The sequence below is a fragment of the Rhizopus delemar genome, genomic scaffold (genome assembly GCF_000149305.1).
Source record: "Rhizopus delemar RA 99-880 supercont3.11 genomic scaffold, whole genome shotgun sequence".
Lineage (NCBI taxonomy): Eukaryota > Fungi > Mucoromycota > Mucoromycetes > Mucorales > Rhizopodaceae > Rhizopus > Rhizopus delemar.
The window spans coordinates 1,633,370-1,656,807 of NW_027137837.1; the positions used below are offsets into that span (position 1 = coordinate 1,633,370).

At 33.0% G+C, this 23,438-nt stretch overlaps 7 protein-coding genes across 7 annotated transcripts; 4 read left to right on the top strand and 3 right to left on the bottom strand.

Annotated features, from left to right (window-relative positions):
* Positions 1-3,715: 3,715 nt before the first annotated feature.
* Positions 3,716-3,826, bottom strand: RO3G_13274 (uncharacterized protein; the record flags this gene model as incomplete). Its single annotated transcript, XM_067667858.1, has 1 exon — positions 3,716-3,826. One exon carries the CDS (start codon positions 3,824-3,826, stop codon positions 3,716-3,718), a length of 111 nt encoding a protein of 36 aa, XP_067523959.1.
* Positions 3,827-8,306: 4,480 nt separating this feature from the next.
* Positions 8,307-8,459, top strand: RO3G_13275 (uncharacterized protein; the record flags this gene model as incomplete). The annotated part of the gene is made up of 1 exon (XM_067667859.1): positions 8,307-8,459. One exon carries the CDS (start codon positions 8,307-8,309, stop codon positions 8,457-8,459), a length of 153 nt encoding a protein of 50 aa, XP_067523960.1.
* Positions 8,460-9,292: 833 nt separating this feature from the next.
* RO3G_13276 (uncharacterized protein) lies at positions 9,293-9,685 on the top strand (the record flags this gene model as incomplete). The annotated part of the gene is made up of 1 exon (XM_067667860.1): positions 9,293-9,685. One exon carries the CDS (start codon positions 9,293-9,295, stop codon positions 9,683-9,685), a length of 393 nt encoding a protein of 130 aa, XP_067523961.1.
* Positions 9,686-11,339: 1,654 nt separating this feature from the next.
* RO3G_13277 (uncharacterized protein) lies at positions 11,340-11,927 on the top strand (the record flags this gene model as incomplete). Its single annotated transcript, XM_067667861.1, has 1 exon — positions 11,340-11,927. One exon carries the CDS (start codon positions 11,340-11,342, stop codon positions 11,925-11,927), a length of 588 nt encoding a protein of 195 aa, XP_067523962.1.
* Positions 11,928-13,818: 1,891 nt separating this feature from the next.
* RO3G_13278 (uncharacterized protein) lies at positions 13,819-14,901 on the bottom strand (the record flags this gene model as incomplete). Its single annotated transcript, XM_067667862.1, has 4 exons — positions 13,819-13,933; positions 13,997-14,163; positions 14,217-14,674; positions 14,733-14,901. The coding sequence occupies 4 exons, from the start codon at positions 14,899-14,901 to the stop codon at positions 13,819-13,821; spliced, it is 909 nt and encodes a 302-aa protein (XP_067523963.1).
* A 1,546-nt stretch (positions 14,902-16,447) lies between these two features.
* RO3G_13279 (uncharacterized protein) lies at positions 16,448-19,590 on the top strand (the record flags this gene model as incomplete). The annotated part of the gene is made up of 7 exons (XM_067667863.1): positions 16,448-16,742; positions 16,819-17,015; positions 17,175-17,518; positions 17,662-18,001; positions 18,053-18,522; positions 18,592-19,221; positions 19,284-19,590. The coding sequence occupies 7 exons, from the start codon at positions 16,448-16,450 to the stop codon at positions 19,588-19,590; spliced, it is 2,583 nt and encodes an 860-aa protein (XP_067523964.1).
* Positions 19,591-22,627: 3,037 nt separating this feature from the next.
* On the bottom strand, positions 22,628-22,986 carry RO3G_13280 (uncharacterized protein; the record flags this gene model as incomplete). Its single annotated transcript, XM_067667864.1, has 2 exons — positions 22,628-22,817; positions 22,958-22,986. The coding sequence occupies 2 exons, from the start codon at positions 22,984-22,986 to the stop codon at positions 22,628-22,630; spliced, it is 219 nt and encodes a 72-aa protein (XP_067523965.1).
* Between the last annotated feature and the right edge of the window lie 452 nt (positions 22,987-23,438).

Here is a 23,438-nt window from a genome sequence, read left to right on the forward strand (position 1 = left end):
TCCTAGGAGGGACTCAGTCGAAGGAGGGACCTCAGTCGCATTAGGGACCTCAGTCCCTAAAGATAAACAAAAAAAAAAAATATAATAATCATATAAATATCCCCTCTTATAATTTGACTGAACTTCACTTTTAAAAATATCTTTTATTCAAATAAACATCGAGTTCCTCTTTATCAAAACTCTTTATTTTTATTTTATAACTCAAGCAAGTCAAGTCCTTTGAAGTCAAATTATCTTCATCGTATCACTTTTATATTCTCTTATCAAGAAAACACTTTATTACCTTTTACTGTTTGATCTACAATACAAGATCTGGTGGTCACTTACTACAAGCAAACCAAATTTATTCATTTAAACACAAATCTTTGATCTCAAATTCTTTTAAATTCTAAAGAAAAGTCAAATTTACTTCTAAACTCTTAAGGCCATTACAACAAAAACGTTAAAGTTGCATTATGAAGATGTGAACGCCGAAACCTTCAAGTTTTAATTTTTGACGTTGTGAGATTCGATATGCCTTCTGATTTTTGGTAGGCTTGATATAAGTTATTGAGATAAAGTTTTAGTAGTGAAAGATATACAGTCAAGTTTTTTTTAGTACCACGCCAGTTAGAAAATGAACTTTTGCGTAACAACCTATTTGAAAACGGAGTATCAACTCTTTTGCTTGAAAACCAAAAACAACATAAAATTATAAAAACCAAAAACATATAAATACCCTTATATCTTATCCCTATTTTGACTTCACTTCACTTCACTTTACTTTTGAATTTTATATTCTTTTTATATTTTCTTTATTTTATAAAACAATAAATCCATCAAGCGTTCAATTGAAACCCTTTGGTCTGTGTTCTATTTTAAATACTGAAGTCCCTTGAAGTCAATAATCTTCATTGTAAACCTATTCCTAAACCTCAAGAGTTTAACCTATTCTAACAAGTTTGATCTACTATTAACAAGATCTGGTGGTCACTATCGACAAAACTTACATACTTAAAAACCTAAACCCGCAAACAAGCAATATATTAAAGAAAATTACAATACTACGGCGCAAAAAATCTCCGCATAATGCTAGTTTCATCCATCTATTGTGAGAATGGTCTCTTTTTGGACGAAGTACGAAACAACTCCGACATGGATTGTTAAAATAACTTAAGTTATTTTAACAACCATTGTCAAAGAAATAACAATAGCCGCAAAAATAAAAAAAATAAGAAAAGCAAAAAAGAAAAAAAAAATTATACATATGTATATATCCCATCTTTTTGTGAAGAAATTGTTGGTCAGTTTAAATAAATCATATCTTTTTACGCAGTAAATAACAAACTTTAACAAAAAAGTCCCTGTTTACCTAAACTTTTTACTCTACTTTAACTTTTATCAAGAAACATCGTATTGATCTTACACATAAGATCTGGTGGTCACTACTTATCAAGCATCTGCTTAAATTCCATACAAAACAACAACTTACAAGGCAATCACAACCTTAAATCAAGCTCTACAAGCAAACTTTACCCAATTTAACTCACTTACTACAAGCCAACCTTTAAAATAACACTATCAACAAAATAAAAACGCTAAAAATGTCGAATTTAGCGAAATTTTGTTGCCTCTGTAGGCAATATTAACACGAGAACTAGCATATTAATGCTTGGTCTAGCATGATTAAGGCCGAGGAGTTTGAAAACAAATTCAATATAAGCTCTCAAACACTTTCACACAACAATGTAATTGGATGAGGCAGACTTTAGTCGTTCTGTACATCAGCAGAGTATTGCTACGTTTAAGCATGTATATCCAGTAAAATGGGCAGGTTTATTATTGTATAGGGTAGTATAAATGGACAAATTTAAATGATTTAATAATGCGATGCTTTATTTATTTGATTATATATTCAATAGTGTACATTTTTCATTTAATACGCACTTGAATAAAAAAAAAAGTAATTAAAAAAAGTAATAAAAAAAAGTAGTACAAAAAAGTAATAGAAAAAAGTAATAATAGAAAAAGTAGTAATAAAAAAAAAGGAATAATAAAGAAAAGGAAATAATAAAAGAAAAGGAATAAAGTATGAACAGAAATAATACATAAGTCATTACTTACCTGACCTCGACATCCCATTCAATGCAATTCGTTTAGCAGTTTTAATTACATTCAACAACCTTCATTGCAATCTACATTCAACAGGATGATTAATATTTAAATATTTGAAATTTTATTACTATTTACCAAGATTATTTTTCTTTTTTTTTATCGTGATGAATAATTGCCTTATGCAACAATTGTTACTTTTTCTCAAGTCCATGCTCATATACTCTATAGGGTTTCATAATACTCTATCATCATTGCTGTTATCATTGGTATCATCACAGTCAATTCATACACAATCTTCATTGCAAAATAAAACAAAATATCAAAATCTAATAAATAAAGAACATCAGTTAATAAAAAATAACAAGCAAACAAATTATACCTTTTGTCTTGTTCAAACATACTATCTATACAATATGTTTTTAGTCAAAGTTCGATCTATCTGAAGCCGCATAGAGTATAATTTTACCTAATATGAACAGCATACACAATATGAAACCATACACCAAGCACAGTATACAAAAGCAGAGGATGAGTAGTTGCGACAAACCGGTCTACTGTATGATATGATACTGATTATACATCTACAGTGGCCGTCAAAACTGGTCGCATGTTTTCATATTTTGCCTATACGCGCTATCTTCTTCTTCATTTCTTAGTCTATAGCAATGAAATATACTTAATTCGAAAGAGCAAACTCTGTACAATCATATGGTAACACAGACATCACCGTAGACCCAATATACTGGTAGTAATTGGCACTTAAAGTCCGACGGCACATGCGACCAGTTTTGATGGCGTTTGTAAGTAACATAATATAGCCACAAAAATGTGGCTTAATTATAATTTTTTTATGTTTTTTCTTCTCTTTCTTCTTTCATCGTAATATTATTTACATGTAAGTGTTTTTTTGTTAAATTGCAGCACGCCATTAAGATATTATACCATTGCAGATCCGACATGCGTGCAATTTCAAATGACAAAGTAAACAGCAGCTACTCATTGCTGAGATCCAAGAAGTCAAACAGCAAAGTAGCGAAACAAGTTGGTGTTAGTCGTACCACTGTTCAGAAGTACCGCTCATCTCTTAAGATGTGTGGAAATGTTGATGAAGGTGGTCGCCCATCTCTAATTAGCCAACGCATGGTGAACTACATCCGGAGATTAGTCACCTTAGGAAGAAAAGATAGTGCTGTAGAGATCCAGAAAGCTCTAAAAGAAGAATGTGGAATGTCTGTAAGTGACAGTACCGTACGCCGCGTTCTTAAAAAAGCTGGCTTTATAGTGTTTGTCAAGCCTCAAAAACCTTTGCTACGCAGCCAAAACATCGTGAAACACCTTCAGTGGGCCAAATCGCACCAACATTGGACTGTGGATGACTGGAAACGGGTCATATTCTCTGATGAGACTAAAGTAAATCGTTTTGCATCCGACAGAAAGGCTTATGCATGGAAACTACCCCATGAGGAATTGAACTCGCGACATGTACAGCAAACCGTCAAGCATGGAGGCGGCAATACCATGGTCTGGAGCTGCATTACATGGGAAGGTGTTGGGTGGATAGTTGATGTAGGTCATCTTATGAATAGCGAATGCTATCTTGAGGTCCTAAAAGACGACTTACTCAAGGCAATGAGAAGCTATGGCTTGGATTCTTCCAAAATGGTGTTTCAGCAGGACAATTATCCGAAGCATACATCGAAGGTAGTGAAAGAATGGATTGACCAGCAGCCATTTGAAGCATTGAAATGGCCTCCTCGATTACCAGACCTAAATCCCATAGAGCATATGTGGGCTCATTTAAAGAGATAGCTATTTCATAGCTATGAGACACCACCAAGTAGTATGCATGTGCTATGGGAGCGTATAGGCCAGACCTGGTATGCCATTTCTAAAGAAGAATGCCAGAAATACATCGAAAGTATGCCGAAAAGGTGTGCTGCAGTTATTAGAGCAAAAGGTCTTTGGACTAAATATTGATTTTTTTAAATAAAGTGTGTAAAAATGTTGACTTATAAATGCCGTCAAAACTGGTCGCATGTGCCGTCGGACTTTAAGTGCCAATTACTACCAGTATATTGGGTCTACGGTGATGTCTGTGTTACCATATGATTGTACAGAGTTTGCTCTTTCGAATTAAGTATATTTCATTGCTATAGACTAAGAAATGAAGAAGAAGATAGCGCGTATAGGCAAAATATGAAAACATGCGACCAGTTTTGACGGCCACTGTAGGTTGCACACTACAAAGAGTCAGTGAGATGTCAATGTAAGAAACGGAAAGAAATACAAATAATGATATAAAGAAGAGCAAGGGTTATTGCATGTTGTAATGTAACCATAACCAAGTTTTCTTTTAATTAGTGAACCATTTGTTAAAAACATCTTGACTAAATCACTCACAATATTTGAAGTAAAAGAATACTAGAGCTTACTATAAGCAAAGATAAAAAAAACAGTTAAAAAGAATGAACATTCAACAACTTTATACCCATGCAACAAAATGATTGTTTTTCTTTTGCTTGTAATGAGTTAACTTTTTGGGTTGATTTAGTTTTGGCTATTTTGTTTTCAAGACATGGTGCATATCAGTAATAGTTAAAAGTATCAAAAACTGTTAACAGAGTAGAGTAATAACAAAAACGCAAAAAAAAAAAAACGCTTTAAAATTCATGCAAGTTTATTTCGTTGAACTAACGTCGTAGGACCAATAACATTGAAGAATAGCAAAGGCAAATAAAAAAAAAAGAGAAAGAAAAATAGTTTACATTATCATTGCGAAGATTTAGTCATGACGAAACAATCCCATATGGTACCCACAATTAAGAATTTAAGGAATGAACATTTCTTTTTTTATTAAAAAGAAAAAAAGCATAGCAAAATAAAAGAAAAATGAGCTTTACTTAACTTTAGCCTAGAGAACAATTGTCTCTAATACCTACAGTTTTATATTGACCTCTTCTTTTTCCATAAGTATTTGCATTTTAGTATTATATTTTCTAAACTAAAGGTTACTTGCTATCTACAAATATATATTACAAGATATGAACCAATGTTTGTTTACGCCCTATATTAATTCCCACTTTTTTTTTTGTTTGTTTGTTTTTACCTACAATACTCCAGAAATGATAATGCACATGCATTAGATATATGAATCATCTCTAATAATCAGCATGGCTTCATACAGAGCCATTGACTAATTAGGTAGCATTAATCAGCTAAGCCAAATAGACAACCTCAGGAATCATGATCTTAATCTGATTTCTATACTAAATACACAGTATTCTGATAAATTTTAATTTAAATGGTAGTACACTGAGAAGTATAAATACCTTTGAGTTATTATTATATGTCTTTCTTTTTCTTTTCTTTTTTTTTTCTTTACCTTTGTTACAAAATATACTTTCTAATGTCTCAAACCGCTTCTTGTACTTGTAATCTTTGTAAATTCTTTATTGGTGCTACCTTTGCCAAATTGCAGTTACATCAGATATGTGGTGGATGTATGTCGCCCTTTATTTAACAATACAAAGCAGATGAACTGTCACTGAAAATTTCTGTTTCAGAGACTACTTTGTCTGATGATGTTGTTGATAACGATGCTAATATATATGTTGACTTGGAAGTTGGCATGGAAAGTGTGTCTAGCGTTATCATTGAACCTGTTGCTTCATCACTTCATGGCAATAAAAAAATCCAAGTAGTGATTCCTGATCATCATTGAGTTTTCTTAAAAATAAGTCTACATATAATTCCAACATACGTATAGTAATCAAGCCCGCTTTCAGAAAGTTGTAAATGCGATGAAAAATCACAAGCTCGACGTATTTAATGTGTAAATGGCTGAAAAAGATATTGAATGCAAGCATTTTGCTGTGTTAGATGTGGCAAACAACTTGAATGTGTTGAGTTATTCTTATATTCAGCAACAAAGAATAAATTCAAAGTTGTATGGCCATATATGCGTTATGATGACAAAGTTGGTGATAAACATGATGGTATGCATTCCGATCTTTAATGCCTTTTTCTTCATTTCATTGATGCAATCTTCTTCTTTTATTTTTTTATGCTTTTATGCCTACGTCTATGATTTAGTAACTTCTTTTTTCACGTTCCTTTTTTTCTAATTACCATCAAATCTTCATCCAAGATATAATCTAATCTTCTCTTATGTATAGCTATACTCATATCAACCACTCTTTGCTTATAACCCAAATAAATTCTATTCATATGTTACTATACTTAAAGCTTTTTAAAAGAAACTATTTTTATACCTTTTGTAACTGTAATAAAAAAGAATCGTTTTCAGAGTTGTTAAACAGAGGTTCAGGTTTTGTTTCTGTTAACAAGTTGCACTACAAAATGATATGCTGTTTGACATCTTCCATTATCTCTACAGTTTTACGTTGCTGTTACAGGAACTTACAACCTTATATCCAATATGCCAATCAAAGTAAGATTTTTTCATTATGAGCACTGAACTTGTATGATTTTTTTTTGTTCTTTCTACCATATACACTTTTCTCCACTAGATGCTTCATAAAGCACAGGATTTAATAAAGACTTTTCATTTGAGTATCTCATATTCTATAGACATATTTTAGACACAATATATATCAACAAACGATTACAATTTACCTTTAAAAAAAAAAGCTAAATCTTGTTAAGTAATTGTAAAAGCATGTTATCCAAGTTTCTTCTATAAATCACTAGGATCAAAAATAAGCATATTTTTCTTTATCATAACGATTTACTTTTACACTTTCACGGAGCCATGTGTTAATCGACTAACGTATAATTATAATTCAGGATAAAAAAGCAATTTTGGTGGAAAGGGGCAAATAACAAGATTAAGGTACAAGATAAATTATAACAATTTAATTGTTAGCAAGTGTTTAGAATAGTGAAAAATAACTATGAGCCGTAAGAATTTCGTAGCAGGATTATGTGAAGAAGGAAAAGAAGTACAATAGGAAGTTTTTTGTACTTTTTGAAACACTTGTAAGTTATAACGACGTCATTTCAGAGCATTTGCAAACGCGTTTTTTTTTGGATTGTTTTTGGATTTATTTATTTAATGTAAATGATTGAAACAATTATTGGATCTATTATTCTTTAGCAATAAAACAAATAAGCTCCTTTGGCTTCAATAAACTGAATACAACAGAAAAAATTATAATAATAAAGGACAACCTACTCAAAACAATATTTTTACCGAATGAGGGAGTAATTTATAAATGAATTACTTTATTGTATATGATTTGAACTTGATAATAGTTTATAAAGCTCTTTTTTATATCTATTACGTATTTATATTCTTCAGTTTACTTCCCCATAGTTAATACAAAACAGTAAAGATCCACAACTATGACAAATCACTCTCAGTTCAACTAATATAAAAATGTTGTAATGTAACTTGACTAGTCAAAGTATATTGAAGCAGTACTATAATTGGAAACAAAGAAAAGTTACGGCAATCAAAACATGTCTTGTTTAAATTTGCTGAAATAAATAAAACTAATGGTACAGGCACACTACTAACTCTTCGCCATAATGCTTACATGTCTTCTTTTTCACAATTTAAGCTTCCTTTAAAAACATGTCAGCTGGAGCACAAGATGTAAAAGTGATTTAGGATACGACAGTTGACAGTAGCATAAAAAACATGATCTTCGTTTTTTTCTTTTACATTTTTGGCCGTGATTGAGTTATATGTTGTCTCTTTTTTCGTTGTTGTAAATTATCTATTCTAAAAACAACCGCAAAATATAGCTCAAGAAAGAAACAAAAAAGAAACTTGCAGAGCGTCTTTTTTAAAAAATAAAAAATTCCATATAATCTACTTTCTTTGCAATTGCTTAAAGAAACTAATGAATAGGGATCTCTTTACGACCATTACAGTCATCATGCACAAAAATGCAAGCTGTTTAATATCGCTTCGTTTCGTCTTTTAATAGCATAACTCAGGTTGTGTATAGTTTAAAACGTGATTTCGCCAAGTAGATCCACCCTATTTCAGTATTTACATGCCAAAAAAAAAAAAGTGTAGCAATAAAAAAGACTGAAGCGTTTTAAAAAAAATGCGGAGAACAACTTAAAAAAAATGGCAAAAAATATGCTGGAACTAGCATAAAAGACGCTTTAGCAAGCGTACGGGTGCTTCAACTCGTGTTCTTCTGCGCCGTAGTGTTGGTACAGTAAAAATGCTTCACAGCATGGGTTTCAATGCCCAAATTAAGAAGAAAAAGCCTCTTCTCAAAAAATGTCACATGGAAGCTGGACTAAAATGGGCTAAAGCTCACAAAGTCTGGACAGAAGATGACTGGAGACGTATGGTGTTTTCTGATGAGACCAAGATTAATGTTTGAGGTTCAGATGGCTGTAAGTGTTTAGGATAGGGGGTTTTAGGTAAAAGCAGTATAACAACAAAGATAAAGGAATACTGTTAGAGCTTGGTATCTCTTTATTAAGTTCAGATAACTAAGATTGAATATGATAAATTCTACATGTAAAAAGTGAGAGTAATTATAGACATGATTAGGATAAAGAATTAGGACAGATTTATGGTCAATTCGACAGAATAGATGATTACTATTTCTAATTATTAGTTTAGCTTGTTCCTAACTTGTTCCTAACTTGTATTGTCAATTATGCTATTGGGATGGTTTCAGATAACTCTGGATGTAGGACTATTTAAGGAAACGATACAGATGAATATAAAATTCTCTAGTTCCGTGATTGGATATTATGGCTAATAATAATATCTCAGTTAGGGTAAATGTTTTCATGATTAAAGATGATCCAGTAAGTAATTGTCATTCCTTATTCAACATGCTCATATCGTCAATAAACTATATTACAACCATGTCATCTTATTTGACTGTGTGAAGTTAATATGAATAAAGCTTAATATAAAAATCTATCCAAAGTCTTTTATTGATTTGTATTGGGAATAATGTTATAAATGATTCCAGGTTATGTCATCATACTCTTCAGGATCGTATCCGATTCCTTTTACTAACTTAAAGTGACTATAATCTTATGTATCCTTAACAGTAAGTACTTTTGGAAAAGACCTGGTGACAAATTGCAACCTCATCATCTTGACCTTACAGTCAAAGGAGGAGCTGGCAGTGTGATGCTTTGGGGTTGTATGACATGGGATGATACTGGATAAGCCTGTACAATTGAGGATGGTACTATGAAAGCATCAGATTATGTTCGTATCCTGTCAACTACACTGATGGACAGACCGAAGTACTGTGGTTACGAACAGGAAGCTATTTATTTTCAACAAGACAACGATCCTAAGCACACATCGAAGCTTGCTCGTGCTTGGTTTAACGAAAATGGGTTTAAAGAAGAGCATACTTTCAACTGGCCAGCTCAAAGTCCTGATTTGAATCCTATAGAGCATCTCTGGCACCATTTAAAGTTGAAGCTGAGCTTATATGGAGGTAAGGCTAAAGGAGTGCATGATCTCTGGTCTAGAATCGAGAAAGAATGGAACTCCTTTACCAAAGAGCAATGCCAAGCATATATCAAGAGTATGCTAGCTCGTTGTAGAGCAGTTATTAAAGCTAAAGGCGCCTGATCTCCAGATTTGAAAGCACAAGAAATCCCTTCAACACAGTGAAAGTAAGTGCATTTTAAATTTAATAGCATAACAGACTTTTTCATCCTCAATAAATGTAATTCACAAAGGTCTTTATTTCCTTTGAAAGTTCAGCATAATTCTATGCTTGTTAAGTTGTTGAAAGTTTGGCTGTCACATAGTACGTTTGTTTTAAGAGATTTGATTAAACTTGTAAGTCTGCCCTTAGACATACAAAGGCACGAGTATATGCGTACACACAATGTTGGCCGATATACAAATATGTACGATGGTATACGTATAAAATCCTTAGTTTATAATTTATAATGAATTAGAAACACGTCGCAAAGAAATACTAAAGAACAAAGAATTGTACAAACGCAAATGGATAAACAACACTTAAAAACCATTTTTGACTGCCATAAAATTCTATTTTTTTTGTAAGTATTTAGTATAGCACAAAAAATTAAACGTATGGAAACATTGCATAAGTTACGCCTTTGAAATAGTCAATGGTGGCGGGAAAAGAAAACGGGGGAGATTGGATTTCCTTAATCTGAGAAAAAAAAATCATTAGTCCCGTTTTGGGCTTTGTTTCAAGAGGTTGACCCGACCCCTTCAACGTCTAATTTATCGAGAAATTCAGCAGTATATTTCTTTTCTGATGGTTCTGGAAGCAACTCTGCCTATATTCTCATTGTGAAGGTTACGTACGATTGCCTACAAAGCTATCCGCATATTTTGAAGTTCTCTTTTCTACTCCCTGTTGCATACCATTTGATAGGCAAAGACTCACACAGATATACAGTGTAAGAAAAAGATTGATTAAAACAGCGCAGGCGAAGGTAGAGAGGATAGAAAAGCTGTGAATTGGGATAGTTTTGTTGCATTATCTAGCAAAAAATGAAATACCATAAAATATAGTTATACAAGCTTCGTAGATGTACCAGACTGCTCACAACAATGCAGCCTACATTCTGAAGTTTTATGCTACTATTGATTTTTTACTCTTTCATTGTATATACTTAGAAAACAAGTCTCTGAGGGTAGAGCTGTCCAAGCAATTTCTTTACTTAAACCGGTAAAAACTTCCACATCCCGAACCAATTTGCCTTGTTTCAGTAAGGGTATGGCTGGGAGATTCCAAAAATAGGATTTCTTTGCACATGATAAACCAAAAGGCGGTCGACTCGAGCTTCTGTCTGCAGATGATGAATGTTATTGTATGCGCAAGCGTCGAAAAACTGCATGTCAATTGCAGCAAAGGTGGCTAAAGAGCTACAGTGACCCACAAAATTGTCCCAATGTTTCGTGATTTTCTCTTCTAGAGCTTGTAGAACCATAGTTATTAAGCTAATGTACATTTTGTTTTATATCATTCGATAGCCAAAGTCATGTAGAACTATATAATGTTATGCAAAGACAGATTAAAGCAGCGCTGACGGAGACAGAAGGATTAAAAAACAAGCGGTGCATTGGGACAATTTTGTGGCACTTTTGAAAAAAAACGAAAAGCGATGAAATATCGACCTACAAGTTGTACAGATGTACCAAACTGTTTACAAATGCACATCGTATGACTCTAAGTTGATCTTTACTCATTGCTGAAGTTTTAAACTCCTACTGATTTATTACCCGCCCATTATATCTCAACATGAAACAAGTTTCTCAAGATAAAGTTGTTCGAGCAATTCCGTTACTTAAACAAGGTAAGTCGGTTCGGAAAGTGGAAGGTGTTACTGGCCTAAGTAAGAGCACTGTTGGGAGACTCCGAAAACCCCATTGCGTTCGACTTGGAAAGCCAAAAGCTGGTGGGCCCAAGGTGCTATCTGCGGCTGATGAGCGTTATTGTGTGCGCCAAGTGACCAAAAACCGCATGTCTAGTGCAACAAAGGTGGTTAAGGAGCTAGAAAAAGACACCGGAAGAAAAGTAAGTGCCGAAACCGTGTGCAGAACCCTTCGCAAGGCCGGTCTTGGTGCGACTGAGAAGCCAAAGAAGCATTTGCTTAGTGCTAAGAACATCTGTAAGAGGCTTTCTTGGTGTATGGCTCACAAGGATTGGACAATAGATGATTGGAAACGCGTTATTTGGTCAGACGAGACGAAAATAAATAGATTTAATTCAGATGGACGCACCTGGGCTTGGATTCGATCCGGGGAAAGCCTGAAATCGCACTATGTAAAGATGACTGTAAAACACGGTGGAGGCAATATGATGCTGTGGAGTGCTTGTGATATTTGAGGTTTTATAATAAAAAGTACTAAGTCAATCAACAAATGTAAAAATAAGTGAGACTCAAAGTAGATTGTCCTTTATTCAAGTTAAAAATATGAGGGTATTTATACTTTTCTAATCACGGCTAAATAATAATATTTACAGTATCACTACGGCGCAAAAAAACACCGCATTCTGCTCACCTTAGCAATTTTTTTAGTGGGAGCTACTTCGCTCTTTTGGTTGAATTTAGCGAAATATTTGACTTCATGGAGAGGAATTAAGGCCGAGGAGTTTGAAATCGAACGTACTAGGTGGTCTCTTTTGGCGTATATATCCAGTAAAATGGGTAGGTTTATCGTTGCATAGGGTAGTATTAATGGGTAGGTTTATCGTTGTATAGGGTAGTATAAATGGACAGGTTTAAATGATTTAATACTACAGTGCTTTATTTATTTAATTATGTATTTAGTAGTGTACATTTTTCATTTGATTTACACCAAAATAAAAAAAAAGAATAAAAAAAAATACAATAAAATAATAAAGGATGAACAAATCCAATACATTCATAAGCCATTGCTTACCTGTCCTCGATGATAATATCCAGTGCAGCTCATTTAGTAGATTTAATTACATTTGACAGCCTTTATCACAATCTACTTTACATTTGACAATCTTCATTACAATCTACATTCAACAAGATGATTAATATTTAAATTCTTAAAATTTCATTATTATGTACCAGGATTGATTTTTTTTTATATAATTTGATAATAAATATCCATTGCCTTATACAATCACTACTGTCTTTCCTCAAGTGCATGCTCGTGTACTGTATTAGGTTCAATAATGCTCTATCATCATTGTTGTTATCATTGATATCATTACGGTCACTTCATACGCTTTTTTCATTGCAAAATAAAAGAGAGTACTAATATCTAATGAATAAAAACCATTAGTCAAGAGAAAAATAATAAATAAATAAATTATACCTTTCATCCTGTTTAAACATATGATCTATACAATACGCTGTTAGCTAAGGCTCAATTTATCTAAAGTGTATGCACTATAATCTTACCTAATATCAACAGCAAATGCATTATGAAACAACACATCAAGTACAGTACACAAAAGCAGTGGATGAATAATTATGTATAGTTGCGACAAACTGGTCTACAGCATGGTATGGTGTTGACTATATACTTAAGTTGTATACTACAGATAGAGTAAGTAAGATGGTAAAGATAAGAAAAAAATGCAAGAAACTATACATGTAAAAAAAAAAAAAAAAAAAAAAAGGTAAGGGTTGTTACATGTTGAAATCTAATCATAAACGAACTTTCTTTAATTGGTGAACCACTAGTTAAAAACATCTTGTTTGAATAAAGTAAACATGATACTTGATGTATAGAAAGCTAAAGTTTACTATAAGCAAAAGAAAAAAAGAGATAGTTAAAAGATGTACAGCATCCAACAACTTTATACCATGCAATAAAATAAAGGATTGTTTTCTCTCTTTTGCAAAGATTAACTTTTTGAGTTGATTAAGGTTTAACTATTTTGTTTTCAAAGTACGATGCATATCAACAATATCTAAAAGTATCAAGAACTGTCAACAAAGTAAAGTAATGATAGTTATAAATAATAATAATAAAAAAAAAACTAAAAGAACAAAATACTTTTTAAAAAAAAAGATACTTTAAAATCCATGCAAGTTTATTTCGTTGAATTAACGTCATAGGACCAATGACATTGAAGAATAAGCTAAGGCATATAAAAAAAGAATAAAAAAAAAAGTTAACATTACCATCCTGAAGATTTAGTCATGACGAGACAATCCTAACAGACATCTAGCAAATAATAGTGTACTTTATTTAACATAAGATAAAACAAAAAAAGAAAGAGAAAACGAAAGCAATTATATTCTTCTCTTTTTAGTTGAACGACGAGCAGCAGTACGAGTACCAGAACGGGTACGAGAAGAACGAGGAGAGGGAGGGAGAAGGGAGACAGCAGAAGACAAGGAAGTTGCACTAAATCAATAAAAATTAATTGTTATGATCATAGAATATTTTTGTTTTTAAAATTAAACATACATGTTAATTTCATTGCCATTTCCTTCTTCTAATTCGTGAGGGGAATCCAAGTCAGGAAGTAATTCAAAATCAAAATTTTCCTCAGGATGTGTATCATTTGTTTGTTCTGCTAAGTGGGTGTTTGTCTCCATTGAGCTACTTGTAGTGTTCGATAGTTTATTTTTTAACTAATATAGATATAATGGTAAATCAAATGGACATTTTTGTAGAAAAAGAGTACCTTTTTGTTGTAGTAACTGCCGTATGACTTTGCTAGCAAAACTTGAGCTCCCCAGCTATTAACACATCGACCTAAAGGGATACTTGCTCGTAAAGCGAACTCTTCAAGCTCTTTATATGCCGTATTTTTATAAGCAACAGGAATGTACTTCCATGATAGCTTATTTTTGTCGATGTGTGCATCCGCAAGAAGTTTATTGCTTAAATCAATGCAAATAACTTGTGCAAAACTGTTTAGCTGCGAGTGATACTTTTTGGCTAAAAGTCGTTTATTATCGAGTATTTCGTTTGAATCCTCTGGCTTATCAAGAAGATCCATTGTTTCTCTTATAAACGCCTCTATACATGTTGTGTTGCTATGTTGACCATCACCCAAGCTTGTTGGAAATCGTGGAATATCCCTACGACCGCTCTCGAGTGCTGGTGAATTGAATAGAGGAGGCTGTTGCTGATAAATAGCTGATGTAATGTATTGTAAGTAAAAGACATCCTGATTCACTTCCTTTTTTTTTTTTACCTTGTGGAAGAGGGTAGTTTATGAAATTGTTTCGCTCTATCATCAGCTTCAACTTGGTCATTTGTTGCTGAATCTCATTTTTCCAGGCTTCAAATTCACTTCTCATAACGTTAACCGTTCTGTTATAGTTGCGGATTTCGTTAACAATTCGATCAACGTTGTAAGGCATAGCAAAAAGATGTAAAAGTAGAAAAGTATTAGTTTGGTAGAACCAAAATAAACAATGATTATATAAATGCCTAGAGTTTATATACTTTTCACATTCATCTATTAACATATGTACCATGTAGTGCCGACTAAATATCAAACGGCATGATGCAAATCTATGCACTTGCTCCTTAATAGTTTGTTCAACTAGAGAAGTGGTGTCCACTAGCACATTTTCATTTCTACTGATAATATTGTTTAATGTAAATAATGCGTTTAGTTACTCTTTGATTATCTTTGCAGCAAGGCACATAGTAAAAAAGGGAAAAATGCTACGATTATATTCAAAAATGAAAGATGTAGACTGATATTAACAAAACTAATAAAAATATTCTTTTAGTAATTTGCGAGATTGCTGTTGCCTATATCACTTCTATAAACTCGATTATTAATTGAAGAAAAGTATTCATTGTAACGATGATCAATTCAGGAGCATTGTATATGATGTCTTTAATTAATTTTTGTATTAAGGAGAAGTTACCTTTTTAGTTTGTAGTATACTTGATAAAAAAAGATCACCATTCCGTGTAAAATACCCATAACAAACATCGTTTGCAAATATTTTATGCTATAATAAAATGTGGGAAAAAAAACATTTACATAATACTTTTAAAAGAAGTAAAACACTATGACATGTTCTTTTTAAAGTTGTAATCATTACATAGTAGATGAGCGAGACTACAGAATGTAATTTTTTCAAGAGATAAGTGTATATGTTCTAATACCATTTCTTTTATTGTTTTTATACTGACTTTAAACGACTTATTATGAATAATTTTAATTTATTTCTATGTTATATTATGTTCAGGTTACCTTTGTTATTGATCTACATTGTATTGTTTGTTACCTGTATTTACGTTAAGAATTTAAGGAACTGGCAAATGTATATATTACTATATCAGATTATACATACTAGTTTTAAGTGACAAACATCAACAGATTTATTATTGATTTTTATTAAAAAAAAAAAATAAACATAGCAAAATAAAAGAAAAATGAGCTTTATACTTAACTTTAGCCTAGATAACAATTGTCTCTGATACCAACAATTTTATATTAACCTCTGATTTCTCTATAAGTATCTGCGTTTTAGTATTATATTTTCTATACTAAAGGCTATCTTCTATTTACATATGCACATTGTAATGTATGAGCCAATGTTTGTTTACGCCCTATATTAATTCCCGCGTTTTGTTTTTGTTATTTTTCTTTGCTTTTACCTATTACATTCCAAAAATGGCAATGGATATGCATTAGATGTACGGATCATCTCTATAATCAGCATTACCCCATACAGAACCATTGACTAATTCGGTAGATTTAGCCACCTATAGCCAGATAGGCATCCTGAGGAACCATGATTTTCATCTGATTTCTACAATAAATACTTTGTACTCTTATTAATTTTGACTTGAACAATAACACACTGAAAAGTATAAATACCTTTAAATTACTATTGTCTGCTCTTCATCTCTTTTTTTAACCTTTGTCAAAAAATTAACTTTCCAATGTCTCAAGCTACTTCTTATCCTTGTAACCTTTGCAAACGCTTTGTTGGTGTTACCTTTGCTAAGTTGCAGTTACATCAGATACGTGGTGGATGTATGTCACATTTTATCCGAGAACATAGAGCTGGTGAACTGTCACTGCAAAATTCTACTTTAGAAACTACTTCAAATGATGACTATGATAACGATGCTGATACAAATATTGATGTAGACGTTGATGTAGACGTTGATGTAGATGTTGGCATGGAAAGTATGTCTAATGTTAGCGTTGGATCTGTTGCTTCGTCACTTGCTGGTAATAAAAAATTAGGAATTAGTGATTGTTTATCATTATTGCGTTTTGCTAATATATCACACTTTCATCGCTCTAGATAATGCAGTGGTTTATGAGTACACTGGATCCAGCTTGCAACTCTCGGCGGTCGAAAAGGCTGCTGTTGAGCTTACTCGATTGGCTGATCAGCACGGTGTTAATCGTCAGTTCAAGAGAGATATGATGAATACTATAAACAAAACGCTATTAAGCAAGATTAGTGACGATGCTCTCAATGGTAGATTAATAAACAATGTAAAATTCCTCATTACCTCTAACATAAATCCAACAGAGCTTGGTGGTATGATGCCTAGTCCCGATACAGTTTCAAGATGGATATGCAGTAGCCATGATGGGTTTCAAGTTGTTTCTCATTTTGATGTTTGTCCCAATGGCTGCTTCTTATACCCAAAGGATGATGCAAATATCTTGTTTTGTACTAATGAAAATTGTCAGCTTCCAAGATATAGAAAGCATGAACAAGCTCTTGCCCTTCGACAAGCTGGTGTCGATTTGAATGATGAGTCCTTCCCTTCTTTTGTTGCTGTTCAGCAAATGGCTGTTGTATCTGTTGGTGCTGCATTAGCACAAATGATGTTTGATGAAGACAAGAGAGAATTATATAAGTACCGTGCCGAACAAGATTGTACACATGAAGATGGAGTGTACAGGGACATCTTTGATGGTAAGGTGTATCAAGACTTTCTTTTCAATCAGCAGCAACTTTTTCAGGATGATAGCGACATTGGGATAGTCTTGTTTGTTGATGGATTCCAACCAAAAGTTCAAACAGGAAGCACATTAACAATCATTCATTGCTTAGTGATGAACATAAGTCCTTCATACAGGCAAGCCTATTGTTATTAAGCCTAATTCTTAGATGTTAACCATTATTCTATAGGCATACTCGCCATCATATGATTACTCTGGCCATCATACCTGGTCCCTCTAAGCCTGATAATATTATGTCTTTCCTGCGACCAATTGTTGACGAAATCAGAAGTCTTGGAAACAATGGTTTTCGAGTATTAAAAGATAACAATGTAATTTACAAAGGCAAGGTTCACTTGATGGGTGTTATGGGTGACATTCCTGGTGTTGCAGACTTAATGAATCATGCTGGCCATATGGCATACCATGGTTGTCGTATTTGTGATGTTCGAGGTGTATCAGATGGTGCGAGATACTTTTTACATAACGGCAATATTCGATCAAAAGAAAGCCTAGTACATGGTGATCCTGTAAGTTTTTTTTTTTTAAAAAAAGTTATGATTGCTTACAATACATCACAGAGCCATCAAATGGGACAAGTACCAGAGCTGCTCACTTCTCTTTCGACGTTTTGTGGTGTAGAATTTTTTGGAATTGACGAGATGCACTTGATTGGCAGAGGGATTGGACACCTTATTTTCAATATTCTTAACGCCAGTTGCAATGAATCGTACATCATTGAATCAGGTTCATCATACAGCTTCAGACTAAAAAATCCACTTCGAAGAACCAATGGTATGGCTATTGTACAGCGCCAGATGGAAGTATGTGCCTCCAAAGTCCCCCAAATATTTGAAGGCTCCTTTCATGCTTCCTTTGGTCGCTACAGAGCTGTAGATTGGCAGAACTTTCTTTGCGTGATCGTACCAAATATCATCTTGCCTTACCTAGTCGAATACGAAGCAAAGAAAGCGTTGATGTGTCTAATAAATGGCTGTAATCTGGCACTCCGTCGAACATTAAAGGAAGAGGATGTGAAAAAAATGGAAAGGTGAATACAAAGTAGCAGAAGTTCGTTATTACATTTTACTTACTAACAGTATTTTATCATTTAACATAGTGATGTGGAAACATGGCACAAATACTTGCGTGATCAAATCAACGTTGGTAATTTGTCAGTCAAAGTTTTCACAGCCAACAACCATTATCTGGGTCATCTTGGGCACATGACCAGACAGCTGGGGCCCATAAAGAATTATAGCTGTAGATCAACGGAGAGAACAATAAAAGAGTTTGCAAACAAGATTAAATCGACCACAAAGCCTGGAGTTAACAGCTCCAACGTTTTGTTGAACATCGTCAACCTACAACAATATGGAATTACCACGTCTCTAGCTAACAACGATCAAGTGAATGCAGATCAAAGCTCTCCTGTATCGTTTGTTTCCCATCCTTCAGGCAACGATCAGTTTCCGCAATTATGGGATCCTGCTGATGAAGCATATTTGTTATCAAATGGAGTAATCACCCCTGATCTGCGCGATCAAGATCTTGTTGTTGCACTTCGATCCTATTACAGGCGACTTTATGGTGATCAAAGCATAATCGATATTGGAACTAATTCTATTTTGTTTGCTGAACGGCTTTGGACCGATTCTATCGTTATTTCTTCCCTGTCATATCGCAAAAAAAAAAGATTGACTACAGCAGCTGACAACTTTGTCTTGTTCGAAGCTGGACGATATCGAAGGTAAGTAATTTTATATGGACATTAAATATAACATCAACTAACCTTTTTTTTTTTTTTTTTAGTTTGAGAAAGTGTTGGTTTGTTGGTGAAGTTTACACATACTTCCAGCATACATATGATGATCAAGTACGCTTTCTTGCAGTTGTAGATGTGATGAAAAATCACAAGCTTGATCAATTTAATATACCAATGGTTGAAAAAGATGTTGAACGTAAGCATTTTGCTGTGTTAGATGTGGCAGACATCTTGGAATGTGTTGGGTTACTCCAATATTCAGCAACCAAAAATAAGTTTAAAGTTATATGGCCATATATGCGTTATGATGACAAAGTTGGTGGTAGACATGATGGTATGCTTTCCGATCTTTAATGCCTTTTTCTTCATTTCATTTATGCAATCTTCTTTTATCTTTTTATGCTTTTATGCCTACGTCTATGATTTAATAACTTCTTTTTCCACGTTCCTTTTTTTCTAATTACCATCAAAACTTCATTCAAAATATAATTTAATCTTCTCTTATGTATCGCTACATTCATATCAACCACTCTTTGCTTATAACCCAAATAAATTCTATTCATATGTTACTATGCTTAAAACTTTTTAGAAGAAACTATTTTTATACCTTTTCAAGCAGTAATAAAAAAGAACCGTTTTCAGAGTCGTTAAACAGAGGTTCGGGTTTTGTATCTATTAACAAGTTGCACTGCAAAATGATATGCTGTTTGACACCTTCCATTATCTCTACAGTTTTACGTTGCTGTTACAGGAATTTACAACCTTATATCCAATATACTAATCAAAATAAGATTTTTCATTATGAGTACTGAACTTGTATGTTTTTTTTTCCTACCATATAGACTTTTTTCTACTAAATATTTCATAAAGCACAGTGCTGAACAAAGAGTAGCTCATATTCTATAGGTATACGTTAGACACAATATATATTAATAAGCATTCATTATTTAACTTTAAAAAAAAGCTAAATCTTGTTAAGTAATTGTAAAAGCATGCTATTCAAGTTTCTTCTATAAATCACTAGAATCAAAAGTAAGCATATTTTTCTTTATCATAACTATTTACTTTTACACTTTCACGGAGTCATGTGTTAATCGACCAACGTATAATTATAATTCAGGATAAAAAAGCAATTTTGGTGGAAAGGGGCAAATAACTGGATTAAGGTACAAGATAAATAATAACAATTTAATTATTAAGAAGAGTTTAGAATAGTGAAAAGTAATTATGAGCCGTAAGAATTTCGTAGCAGGATTATGTGAAGAAGGAAAAGAAATACAATCGGAAGATTTTTGTACTTTTTGAAACACTTGTAAGTTATAGCGACGTCATTTCAGAGCATTTGCAAACGCGTTTTTTTTATTATATTTTTTTTTTGTATTGTTTTTGCAAATTGGATTATTTAAATCATGTAAATGATTAAAACAATCATTGGTTCTATTATTCTTTAGCAACAAAACAAATAAGCTCCTTTGGCTTCAATAAACTGAATATAACAGAAAAAATTATAATAATAAAGGACAACCTACTCAAACCAATATTTTTACTGAATGAGGGAGTAATTTATAAATGAATTACTTTATTGTATATGGCTTGAACTTGATAATAGCATGTACAACCCTTTTTTATATCTATTACGTATTTATAATCTTCAATTTATTTCTGCATATTTAATACAAAACAGTAATTCACAACCATCACAAATCACTCTCAGTTCAATTAATATAAAAAGGTTGTAATGTAACTTGACTAGTCAAAGTATATTGAAGCAGTACTATAATTGGAAACAAAGAAAAGTTATGGCAATCAAAACATGTCTTGTTTAAATTTGCTGAAATAAATAAAACTAATGGTACAGGCACACTACTAACTCTTTGCCATAATGCTTACATGTCTTCTTTTTCACAATTTAAGTTTTCTTTAAAAACATGTCAGCTGGAGTACAAGATGTAAAAGTGATTTAGGATACGACAAGTGACAGAGGCATAAAAAAACGTGAGCTTTGTTTTTTTTCTTTTTTTATATTCTGGGCCGTGATTGAGTTATAAGTCGTTCCTTTTTCTTGTTGTTGCATATTATCTATTCTAAAAACAACCGTAAAATATAGTTCAAGAAAGAAACAAAAAAGAAAATTGCAGAACTTTTTTAAAATAAAAATAAAAAATTGTGCACAACCTACAGTAGGTCAAAAAACTGCTGCAAGGAATTGCAAAATTCATGTTTTACAGCTGCTTGTCCATGGATACTGCACCAAACTATCTCAAACTTTGACTGTTTGTACCTCAATAGAAAGTGCGTTTATTCGTCGATTATCGGATATGGGCAATGTTTATTGGTGGAATTTGATACTGCTAAAGGTAGTATTTTAAACATCCGGTATTTTTTACTTGTTTACATATGTTTGAAATAATGAATTTTAATACAACCCAACCGGTTGCCATCACAATTTTTCTCACTTTTGACGTGATTAGAATGTTATCTGTATTTAAGAGTGCTTACAATTCCTTTATTTTAAATTTTATATTCCCTTGTTTAAATTATTTCTCGTTTTTAGCCTCTCGTCAATTGCATGCATAAATCACTGTCAGAGGAGAAAGTAAACGATCTCAAACAGACATTAACCGAATCCACATCAAAATATGATATTGCTAAGGAGACTGGATTACATGAATCAACTGTTAGTAGATACTTTATAACGTTGTTTTCAAGTAGGACAGTGAGCACAGGTGATAGACCTGCAGTAGTCTCCAAAGTGACGAAGCGGTTAATCAAAAGAAAAGTCATTGAACGGGTTTTAAAGACTTCCAAAGAGGTATACCGGGAGCCTGTTGGATTTGGCTACGATATCTCATACCAGTCAGAAATTAACGTACTGAAATCAATGGAGTTCCATTTTCTGATAGAAAAAAAGGAGCCATTTCAGACAAAAGTGCATACGTAGCATCAGTTGAAATGGAACAAGGAGCATCAGGATTGGGCAATGAGTGACTGACAACAAATCGTTTACTTTAATGAGACCAAGCTCAGCGTATAGGGCTTTGATGATGCTGATCACTATTGGAAACGGCCAAGTGACCTTTTTCAACACCATGACCTGGATTTTGCAATCAATCACGGAGCTAGCAAAATGATGCCCTGGGGTTGTATAATCTCTGAAGGGCCAGGATATGCTTATTAAGTTTACGATGAAAACTTGAACTCGGGTGTTTACCAGCATATTTTGAACAATACGCTTCGTGATACTATGAAGTACTACAATTTCGACTGGTCCAACATTTAGTTTTAGCATGATAATAACACAAAGCACAAGGCATAATCTACAATAGCCTAGTTATGTAGTCACCAAGAGAGCTATGTTAACTATTGGCCAGCTTAGATCCCCGACTTAAATTCAATCGAGCACGTATGGCATCCATTGAAGTTGTAGCTCAATTATTACGAACGTAGAGCAAAGAACACAGATGTGCTTTGGGAACGAGTTGATGAAATATGAATTGACTTCGATAAATAACTTTGCCAAAGGCATGTAGATAACATTTTGAGAAGAACTCAAGAGATTATTAATAGAAAAGTAGGACCAACTAAATATTAATAAATAAGTTCATTCCGTTCAAATTTTCATTTTTTCAAATTTTCAAATTGCGCGCCTCATACTTCCTTCAATACTTATCCAATAGGGCTTAAACTCTTTCGGATTTTTCAAGACATGTAGAAGATTTACTATGTGGGAACAGAGGCAGTTTGTGCCATTGTAACAGGATGTGCGCTACAAAAACCAAGAAAAATGGATTCCTTGCAGCAGTTTTTTGACCTACTGTACTTTGTGATTGCTCAAAAAAACTAATGAATAGGGATTTTTTTACGACTATTACAGTCATAATGCAGAAAAATGCGAGTTGTGCAATATGGCTGTGTTATATCTTTTTAACAGTGTAAATAAGGTTGTATATAGTTTGAAAAGTGATTTTGCCAAGTAGATTCACTTTATTTCAGCATTTATTTACAGAAAAAAAAAAAGTGGAGCAGTAAAAAAAGGCTGGAGCATTTTTAAAAAAATAATGTGGAGGACAATGAAAAAACAATAAAAAATTAACATTTTTGGTAATCAAAACGATTTATAAAGAGTAAAATAACTTCAGAAAGTAAACCTTGCGCCGTAGTGTATACAGTGGGTGGAAAATAGTTCCAATGTTTTCGATTTG